Below are 12,155 nucleotides of genomic sequence, written 5' to 3' on the forward strand. Positions count from 1 at the left end.
ACTTTACATTAGAAGCATTTAATTTGAAACAAGCCATTTGTGCTTTTGATTTATATTATAGTTTGTATATGTACATGTATCTACTAATAAATAAGTAAATATATGGACTTGTGACAGTGCTCTGATAACTTGAACGCTCTGATAATTCGAACAATTTTGCTCGGTCCATTGAAGTTTGAGTTATCCATGTTTGACTGTATATGGGTAATGGGTAATGGGATTTGTGTCCTTTGCCTAAGCCTTGAGATGGGTGCGGCACTATTAGCCTTTGTGCAAAGCTCATCACTTTTGTGATTTGAGCACTCTGGTGTCAGTACATTGACTTTCTTAAAGTCTGCGAGGCAACTTAGTTGTTTCGTGGCAGAAAGTCAACTCTCATAGGTAATGAGATTTGTGTTCCTTGCCCAAGCTCTCAGCAGTAAGCTCTCGGTGAGCTCTGAGCTATTGAAGCACTGATGAGGCTTCAATAGCCGAAACAGTACTGTCTGCAACATGAGTATATATATATATATATATATATATATATATATATATATATATATATATATATATATATATATATATATATATATATATATATATATATATATATATAAATATATATATATATATATATATATATATTCTATATGTATATATATATATCTATTCTATATGTATATATAGAATATATATTATTACTTATATATTATATACATATATATTTTGTAAACAAGTAGAGAGTATGAACCTCCCACTGCTTGTTGAATCGGAAGTTTCAAGATCAAATATTTTGCGATACGAAGTCTTCATTGCTAGATACCGTTGAGAAAATTTGAGATTTATATATGTGGACTAGCCGCATGACCGGCGTCGCCGGGGTATTAAAACAACTTATAAACAGTTGCAGTTAAAGTAGCTGCTTGCCACTTGCCATTAGCTTGGCATATTGCCAATGGGTAATTTGAGTAAACTAGTATTGTTAAACTTACTAATAAGAGCCGTGAGAGCAAGCATAAAAAAATGATGTTGCACTGTAACGCAGTGCAGTATGCTTATTTTACCCTAAATAGCGACATATACTGCCTAATGCTTTCTAACAATCTTGCGTAGCTCAATGATTTAGCTATCGTCCGAGGAACGGGATATTCCGAGATCAAATCTTCTGCGATACAGATTTTTCATCCCCCCAATTTTAACGGCTGTAGCTGGACAGGCAGACGTTCAAATAAATGCTAAAAATTGAAATTTGTATACATAGATTACTCAGTTTAGCTCATTTTCTAAAAACTTTTATAGTACTCAATACCTGCTTCTAGTAAGCCACTTTTTTTGGTTGTTACTCTCTCTTGTTCTGCCAGATCTACATAAATATAAAAACACAAGTATTAAGGTCACTAACTAGGTCAACTTAAAATTATTTCATAAGACAGTAAAAGAGTAATAAAAGCCATAACAACTTGCACTTCATAATCTTTGTTAGTATGATGGCTAGTACTAATCAAAGCTCAATAGCTGATTTGTAGAAACTATAGAAAGTTTCAGATAAGAAGATCAGGCAACGCTATTCCAGATTTGTACTTTGCCACAATATCTGCTTATATGACAAGATCAGAATAATTGCAACTCTAGTTATTCTATAAACGCATTTAGGTACCATATTATATTATATATATTATATTATATTTAGGTACCATAAAGGTACACAATGTGCAAATTCTGCTCATTCCCACTTTTAATGGTTATTAAGCAAATTAAAATGCAATTTAATAGTAATTTTATGAGTACTAAAACTTGAGTGAACTAAAGTTTCAAGTTGAATATAAGTTTATATATGCTAAAACACTTGACGGAGAAACTCAGTCAAGTGTTCAATTTACTATGAAAACTAAATATTTAAATAATCTCATATCTAAATACTGCTAAAATAGCTTTTTAAAGCGCAAAGAATACTTTGTCTGGTTAAACTCTTATTAATAGCTTTTAGGACAATAAAATCCTAAAATGCAATGGAAAGGCTTCGATACAACAATCATAAGAACAACTGTAATGCTCTATATCATGTTTAGTCTTCAGCGTTAGTACCTTTAGTTTGATTTTAGCTATTTCATCAAAACTCAGCCTACAGTTCAAACACAAACCCTTTTTAATTTCTTTGGCGATTTTCTTTATTTCAAAAATATTACAATATTTTCAAAAAAAGACTAACTAAAAATTAGTACAAGTTTGACATTCAATGTTGTTTGAAATTAAGATTAATGGTATTTAATAAAAGTTCCTTGGTTAATAATTCATTTTATATAGGTAAACGTAAAACTTAATTCATACAATGAAACACAAAAAATACAATATAGACTACAAATTCCAATGTCATACAGCCTACGGCCAAAGTGATACTGGAAAAAAATAAAGGGTACCGATGGTTGAGAAATGCAATATTAACAGTCAAATGGCACTGCAGTGCAATAGGATAACTGCAGCAATGGTAGCTGTAATTTACTGAGTGTGGGTGTTATTATATACAACAAACAACAATAATGAAAGGAAAATATTATATGTTTATATCTCTCACCCCTGCAATAGGAGAAATGCAATATTGGCCAATATTAGAAGTAAAATACACTGATATTAGTAGAATAATCAATGTTATTAATATAGTAATAATATAAAACCAATGCACAATTTTATTTACATTTCAAAACGTCATAGCTAACAATATCAAGAAGTTGTGGTATTTATATAGATTTTTAGAAAGTCTATTTAAAAAAGTGTTCAGTCATGACAAACAGCAATAATGAAAGGAAAAGATTATATGTTTATATATCTCCCTCTGCAATAGGAGAAATGCAATACTAGAAGTAAATGCACTGATATTAGAATAACCAATATTATTAGTATAGTAATACAGTAATAATAGAAAACCAATGCACAATTTTGTTTACATCTCAAAACTTCATAGCTAACAATATCAAAAGGTTGTGATATTTATATAGATTTTTAGAAAACCTATTTAACGGAACTATTTAGAAAAAATAATAACAGTAACATATTGCCCATCATTGATGTTGTTAGTGTGACTATATCACTTCAATAATCATCCAAACTTATAATTAAATATTGTAATAATCTCATAAGAATTGTTAGAAAAAAATATCATCGTCATTTTTTTTACTTACACTGCGTTGGACATTAGTTAGAATACCAAAGTACTCAAAAGTGTCTAAAATGTCAGTTACTTTGAAATCGGCAAAATTGAAACGATTTCTGTACACCTACGTTAATTATAGAAACCTTCGGCAATTTGACAATGCTATAGACTGGTGAAATGTGCACGTTTTTTTGTGTGAAATGTCTACGACTTAATGGTTCTATTCTCTGTCGCTCGGCGTTTCAATTGCCAGTCTTAATTTTGATAAAAGTAAGGCTTAGCAAGTTTTAATAATGATTTTCTGCCAAATTAATCTGTCTATTTGTGTATAATCCGTTCAGATGGGTAGGTTTTAGGAATATTTCGACACTTTTCAAAAACTTGGTAACATATTTAAATACGTTTTATGTGTTTTGTATCGTTATTATACTTAAACGACTCTACACAAAAATGGTTAAATTTGTTGATGAGATTTCGGAACAAGGGTTTGCGACATTGTTGATGAATAATTTTCGTGAGTTTTGTGCACATGCATTTATCATAAAAACTCTCAAACATTCGCTCCGCTCGTTTGGTCATGGGACAATAGCTAAACCAAAAAATATTTACCTGACTCATGTTTATTGACAACTAAAATTGTTACTAAATGTATGAGTTATTTTCCAAGTAGCATAAAATAGAATGTCTAAGCAAATATATGCATATTTATGTAAAAAGATTATGATATTTACAACTAAGCGATAAAATAGGCAAAAAGTAATATAACCAATAAACAACAGAAAACAAACAATGAAATAAACAATAAACAATAATCAACCATCAATAGACATTAAGCAACAGACAACAAACAATACATGATAACCAATGAACAATAGCCACTTGACAATAAAAATAGACAATAAACTATAAACAACAGGTTATAGGATATAGGCTATAGACAATGGACAATAGGCGTCATTTAGATAAAATAATAAATATAAATTAGATAATAGACAATATTATGCATGCACTAAGCACTATATATTTCGTGATATACATGTACAACATAATACTTTGCAATAAACGCTACAGTATATCATAGACAAGTGCAGTAAACAATTTCTGTAAAGCAAAGCTGTAATAAAAATGCTTACCCTTGAGGTGCTTTTGGAACATTTGTTCAGATGTTAATTTTTGGTTAGTCTGAGCTAAAAGAGATAAAATTAACATAACAATTATTCAAGCACTGGAACTAAAACATTTCCAATTAATGCCATGATTTTTATAAAAAACAATCTTCACACGCTCTGTAGAGCTGTAGAGATACAACTCTTCATTTATATATTACTCTGTTTTGAACTAAGTGTGAATAGATAATAATGTTCTTGGCTGTCCATATGTCAATATCTGTTTGTATCCAACATTAGCAGTTCTACCTGACTTTGAAATTCTTTCAAACAGGCAAGAGATTGCTATTTGGCTTTATCATAAATTATACAGCTGAGCTACATTGTATTTACCTGTCAACAGAGATCGTTTTTACATAGTTACTCATTAATACATTAAGTTAAGTTTGGTTTTTTGCTTTGAAGGGTAAAAGAAACGAGTTTGGAAAAATGTTGAGTTGAAGTAGGCTACTTACTTGTATTGCACAATTTGTATAACACATAATCACTACTATATTAATAATATGTAATAACTGCATTAAATGTTCTTTTCTAAAATATTTGGTATATTTTTCAAACTTGGCTTAAACACAGTTTTACTCTAAATATCTATCACAGTCGCATAAAATGCTGACTTTTTAAGGTGAAGCCTCATCCGTGAAAAAAGACATTTTGCCAAACGACTTTGAAGAGTCATGTTCTTGCGCCATAAAATTTTTTATGTCTATACTTTTCTCTTTGACTCAGTAAATAATTTTAGAATCAAGTAAAATAAATCATTAGATTAAAAATATTTGAAAAATAATTATTTGTTGCTAAAAAATAAAAATAACTAGCTGATGTAAGTTGCCATATTGTATAGATGTGCATTTAAATCAGATGGTGTACATACATGTTTCATAACTAGAGGTTTCCTTTCTAGGTAGTAAAACACCAACAACACACAACAACAAGCAACACAAGATACATTAAATTACGAGTTGTTTTTGAATTATTTCTATGGTCTATTCATGAGATAGCAACTACTGCATAAGTATTTTAAAGTTGTAAAATGGTTGCCAAGCGGTGTTACTAAGTTGTTAAGCGAAGGAGGCAGGTAAATATTAGCAAGTTGCATAAAACTAATGATTACGAGTTTGATAATAATATGTAAATGACTCACTCATAACAAAACTTTAATAGATTGTGTCTCTTGGACATAGTAACCGTATATAGTTAAAACACTTGTAAAGATTTTAATACTAGTTAAAATTAACCGATACTCTTTTTACTGGTTTTGGGAAAAAGTGTTAATACACAGGTGCTGATTATGTGTCATCATGTATATCATTATACATGATGACATCATCATCTGTAAAAACTTTATAGCGCTTGTTTGCTGATTGTACTTTTGCAGCAAGAATGCAAGGGGTTCACGAGAGTTCAGAGAGATTTGTTATTTGCAAGGATGTAGGTATGCTGTAGGTATGAAAAGCCTTTAATATACATATATATATATATATATATATACATATATATATATATATATATATATATATATATATATATATATATATATATATATATATATACATGGTGGTGGACAAGGAGAACAAGAGGACTACTATAATAGATATAGCAGTACCCAATGACTACAATATAGCCAGCAAAGAAAAAGAAAAGGTAGAGAAATATCTCCCTCTTGGAGAAGAAATTGAAAAATGCTGGAATGTAAGAACAACTGTAATCCCAGTAGTCATTGGGGCACTGGGCGCAATAACACCGACGCATAAAATGTGGCTTGCCCAAATACCAACAACAATCAACTCAGGTAAGTTGCAGAAAAGTGCGCTATTGGGAACAGCTAAGATCTTGAGGCGAGTGCTCAAACTCCCAGGTCTCTGGTAGGAGACCCGAGTTAGAGCAGAATTTACCACCCATACGGGGTATCCGGGGTGAGGAAACAATTTTTCAAAAATTTTATATATATATGTATATATATATGTATATGTAAATGTATATACATATAGACTCATGTATATACATAAATATATTCATGTATATAGATAGCTATACATAGATATAGATGAATATATTAATAGCTTGTGATAAAAAACCTTACAAACCATGAATACATTTTCATGGTTTTTAAAAGTTATTAATATATACATGTATATTATAATAATGAATATAATGTATTCATTAGCATATTATATTTATGGTATATATCACACGATATACATCATGTGATATATATATCTTGCAATATATACGTATATAATGTATATATATCCTATATATCCTATATATATACAGTACCTATATAAATAATGTGATATATATCATGTGATATATACATGTATATAATATAATATATATTATTGTTACATATACATTACTTAATATGCATGACAGGAAAGACTAGTCATAGAAGTATATTTGGAATATGATATGTATATATATTTTTCTACATATTATTACTCTTTTGAAAATATATACTGTTAAAAATATATTACTATATGTGCATATCTGAAAAGACTAATCAAGGAGATATAAATAGGAATTTTATGTTTATGTTATAGTAATTTTATGTTACACGAACCATAAAATACATATGCATGCCCAAACTGACCCCTTTGGTCTTTGAAATAGAAAAACACTAACCTCACACCTGGTTCCCATATACGCCGCAGCGCAAGCACTGGCAACAGCGCCGCAGGCTATCAGCGGTGAAATGTGAACATACATGCTGAGTATCGCCGAGTATTGCCGGGTACCGGTGGGTACAGCCGAGTACCATCTGTAGAGTTTGGCGGTGAATTCAAGAGTTTAGGTTGGTCAAATTTTGTGAAACGCCGCAGGCAAAACCTTCCCGAAATGCACTGTTCCGGTGAAGGTCATTATTATTGAAAAGGCATGGCGAGCGAAATCTTTTGGTGCGATTATTAGCATTGCAGCTTTATGTGAACAGAAGCTGCTGAGCTTAACATTGCAAGCATTTTGTTGTGCAAACTTACCACTGAGGTCTCGCAGTCAATATGAGAACCAGACTTTAGCTTGTTTAATTTATTGATTGTGCAGTAACTGTGGCATTATTGATTTGCATCATAGACTCTTTTGTTTTTTCTTTGCACTTGCAGTTGGTTTTGGTGTCTGACCACGCTTACTTTACATTAAGGTAAATGAAGAGCTTTCCATAAATGTAAAAAAAAATCATTTTTTTCCATTTTTTAGACAAAAAAGTCTTTGCTGCCATAGATATAATGTACAAGTCTAAACTATAGTAAAACAAAAAAGAGTTACCCTACAGGATGAAAATATTCTATGGATATAGGATTTTGCGATTTCGCGAACAGTCAATTCCGCGAATTATTAAATTCCACAAATAATTAAATTCCGCAATTAATTAGTTTTATTTTCAAACACAAGAGAGAATAACTACTGCCTCAAACTAAAAACTAGCCGCTAAGCAGAAATGCTGAAAGTACCTGAGTTCCACAACTTTTTAAAAATCATCGCCGGGCCTTCGACTTAACCCCTATGCCAATGCATCACACTGTTTTACACAATTCTTCAAGGTTTTCACAGGTTATTCTGCCTGGCTTCGTTATCGAAAAATCTCTCCTGCAGTCTTTTCACATTGAAATCAACTCCATCAACCTCTAAGACCGAAGTTGATGACAATAATGATTATGATCTGGACATTATGGTACATGTATGTATTTGATTTGCAGTTCAGATAGGTTTTCCATAATTAAATGCGTTAGTTCATTCTCTTGTTTAAAATCTGATCGCTTTCATTCAATACTTCAGCTATTGCTTTTGTACTTCCTTTACACTTATTAATATTTTTTCTGTTTTTTGTGTTTTTGTTTTATTGAGAATGAGACAGAACCTATTCTGATTACGAAAACTAGATACAAGTAGTAATATTCACCAAGACAGGAATGTTGGCAGAGAAGCAACCAGTCAACCTAAAGCCAAATGTGAGTGTGCAAATGAAATATTTCAAATACAAATAAAATTTTACAAACAATGAATGGAGTAAATAAAAACAGTTTAGCCCATATGGCGGTTGTCTGGCAATAAAATTAAACTGATAGGTCTACTCTTGATAAGTAAATACTAGCGTGTAATGGTGCTCTTTGATTAGTTATTTTGATAATAGCAGCTCTATATCCCTAACACTGTCTTGGGTAGATGTTAAAGTCGATTCTTTTGGTACTACACGGCTGGTAAAGAAGTTATCATCAGAACTCTCCTCGTGGCTTACTATTGCAAAGTTTTGCCGATTTCTTTTAGGAGTGACACCTACTACCATTGCAGGTATTTTGCCTCAGTGTATGATGAAAAAGCTGCTTACTCTAATTATTAAATGGGGTAGACCACCAACCGTTGCGTTGCGTAGTCTGTGTTTATTAGCTTTAGTGTCAAGAGGTCGTGCAGATTATTCGACTCTCTCTCACACTAAAACAAATAACGAAGCTGTAGGGATGGAATAAAATAAATATTGCGTTTTACCAAAAAAACCAAAGTAAAATTCAATTCTTAATTTAGTAAACTGCTTTGAAAAAACCTCATTACTTACCACAAATTGTTGGTTCATCAAAGGCCTCCAAATCAATAAATATTCATGAAAACCTCTGAACGTAGCAAGAAATTTATGGCTTAGCATGATCGACTTGTAGTTGTAAGCTAAATAGAAACAGAAACACGTGGTGTACGCGTGCGAAGAGTTAACTTTATTGCTTGCCACAATAAAGTTAACTCCTAATAGAGAATGATTGTGTTCACCCTCGAATAAATTAGTCCGCGAATATGCATGAAAAAGGCAATTTGCGCGACAATTAACTCCGCGAATAAATTCATCTTGTAGGCTAACTATATTAACAACAAAGTCTTTATGTTTGTATGTTCAAACTCAGGGTTAGAGGCTAAGATAAAATACTGCTTTAAACGAGACTCCAACTTATGACATTCAGCTTGGTAGACAGACACTATCAACATATTGCACCTATAGACCTCCGTTAAATGTTTCAGAATAATTGTGCAACTACATACTCCTTCTCTGTGATTTTTTGACACATTTGATCTCTTACAGTACACTCGATTGATAGGGTACTAGAAAGTACAAATGCTACAAACAAATTTATAGACAATTATGGCACTCTCATTATTCAAATAATTACAACTTCACCAGCCTGTTGCGTTACATTAAATGAAATTGTCTATGTACGTGTCACGCAGAACAAAAACTTTACATAAATTTATATCATTAAATGCAATTTTCGTAAACAGTGGTTGCACTGTTGGAGCATTTACTGTATCTGGTAATAGGTTAATTTGAGCCTATTTCATTCATGTTCTGTTTTACCTGCCTTTATTTAAAGGTTTACTTGCAACAAAGTTCACATTACAGTTATCTGGTGTCACCATGTTTTACATCGCTGTGTTGTAGGTGCAAAATGTGTGAAAACGTGATTAAAAGCTCCTAAAAGCTGAAAACGAACTGTTAATTGTTCCCATCACAAAACGGCCATAGATTAGAACCTTTATCCAAAACGGCTCAAATGGGGCGCAGATAACGAAATGGCTTCTGTTTACACTTTTATGCAACCTAATTCGTTGAATTATTTCTGCAAATGTACTTCACGCATTCAATAAAACCATGTCTATTGTTCTTACGCGTCTATTTCATCATCATCGTAATGCTGTCATCTTCAGCGCTGATATTTTATAACCTTCCGTGAAAGTTCGTTAAAATTTTTATCCTTAGCTCGAAGAAGTACATATCATTGTCTGATAATCATGACGAGCTTTTTGGTCACATTTAATTATCAAAAAATGATGCAGAAATTATTTACACTGTTTGGCAGGAAGTATGGGTCACATGATCAGATTACGACTAGACGATTAGACCAAGTCGAAAAAAACTGTAAAGTAGCGAGCATCTATATTTGATACGGGGTCTTTGGTAAAACCCGAAGTGTTTATCATAAACTATTGCTACGAGAAGTTCTATATTGAGCCTTTTATTGGCCTTTAAATTTATGTGAGAAGATCACGAGTCAAGACAATAACCAAATGGAATGACTACATCAGAGAAACAAACTGATTCTGATCTACGACGGTTTCTTGATAGCGGCGATTAACTGTTTGTTTTTGAGCTTTTAAGAGCTTGTAATCACTGTTAATTAGCTTTAATTCAAATGGACAATATCCTGATATATATAATATCCTGATATATATATAATATCCTGATATGTGTAATATCCTGATATATACGCTAATTGCATCTGGGATTATGCAAACAGCAATTAGTGTAAAGCTTACCATTATGTTCAGTGTGAATAATTTTTTGGTTTCTCTAAAAAATTTGTAAAAGGTTGATATTTAGCAAATGATAGTCCATTTGAATTTTTTATTATCAGTTTAATATGCATATTAAGTTTTGGTGTGCTGCTATTATTTACTATTTAGGTAAATCAAAGCATTTTTATCACAGCTTATTCATACAATTAGCAACATAGTTTGATCTGTCACACTTCTACCGCTTTCTCTTTATTTTTTTCTTTTTTTTGTTTCCTCCATTTTCCTCTCTTCCTCCCATTATCCCCTTTTTTCGTATATGCCTTTTTTATCTTTTTTTTCTTTTCTTACAAGCAAAGATATTCTTTACAAGCAAACGCAAGTTTAGCAAACAATGAGATGTCAGGGCTGTCAACCTGCTCATATCCACACAAAATTAGCTAATCGCTATAAAATCACTAAAATAAAATAATGTTATGTAACATAGCGTAACATCACATAACATAACATATAACATCACAATGGACATATCAATAAAATGGTATTTTACATGTAGTTACATTTGTTTCCTAACAATTATTAGTAAATATTTTTTGTATTTATTACTTGAAAAATTTGATATTAAACTTATGATTTGTCTGATTAATTTTCAAATGCAACTTGAGAATTATTTTTTTCTAAAATGTTCTAATTGGAATTTGTTTTAATATTTTTTGTTTGTTGAATGAGCGGTTGCTCATTTAGGTTCAAAAACAGATCAAGGTATTTCAAAACTTATATCAATGTTTCCAAATGGTTCATCTGATTTGTAGTAAACAGAAAAAAGGTTTAATCGTCAAATAACTTAGTGTAGATAACGTACTAATTTCTATTAAAGTTGTGAATTGCATCAATACATCGATACCTCAATACATCAATGCATCGATACATCGATACATCAATACATCACTAGATCAATATATCAATGCATCAATACATCAATGCATTAATGCATTAATGCATCAATGCATCGATACATCAATACATCAATATATCAATACATCAATACATCAATACATCATTGTCAATTACAACTGATTAGTTTTGTCAGTCTTACTTTTTTCATGTTGTATTTTATTCTCAAACTCTATCAGCCGGTTCACCAGTACTGTAAGCAGAAAATAAATGATTATGTATTTACATAAAACTTTACTGTAAGTGTAAATTTTTACTAGTATTAGTAATCATCAAAAACATTATGGTTTTTGTTACATGCCAAAAGAAAGAAATAAAACGACGGAAACCATGTATTATTGAGTAAGTTTAACAGGCATGTTTTTAAAGTTGAGAATCTACTAGTAACACTAAGTCAAGATAGGAAATATTTTTAACCTGCTCAAAACTATATTTACTGTTAACGCATTGAATAGGCAAAATGAAATTACGCAAATAGATAAGTTAAGACAAGGCGAGTAAAGTTAAATAAAAATAAGTTCCCAAGTTCTACAAATATGTATGAATACCTGAATAACATTAATGCTAAACTGAACATGACTAAACAATTTATTGAATCTTTTTGTAACGTCTATATCTATGTATATATAAACCTCAGTGTT

The 12,155-nt window shown here is 31.1% G+C and overlaps 1 protein-coding gene across 2 annotated transcripts in view; it reads right to left on the reverse strand.

Moving 5' to 3' along the window:
• LOC137401761 (coiled-coil domain-containing protein 91-like) overlaps positions 1–12,155 on the reverse strand; it is a 36,643-nt gene that overhangs the window by 8,226 nt on the left and 16,262 nt on the right. For both annotated transcript variants that reach the window (XM_068088241.1, XM_068088242.1), the window contains exons 8-10: positions 11,657–11,707; positions 4,261–4,314; positions 1,289–1,342 (exon numbers count right to left, since the gene is read on the reverse strand). In XM_068088241.1, the coding sequence (XP_067944342.1) occupies positions 1,289–1,342; positions 4,261–4,314; positions 11,657–11,707 (159 nt within the window). The remainder of the gene's footprint in view (positions 1–1,288; positions 1,343–4,260; positions 4,315–11,656; positions 11,708–12,155) is intronic.

The sequence above is a fragment of the Watersipora subatra genome, chromosome 8, assembly GCF_963576615.1.
Source record: "Watersipora subatra chromosome 8, tzWatSuba1.1, whole genome shotgun sequence".
Classification (NCBI taxonomy): domain Eukaryota; kingdom Metazoa; phylum Bryozoa; class Gymnolaemata; order Cheilostomatida; family Watersiporidae; genus Watersipora; species Watersipora subatra.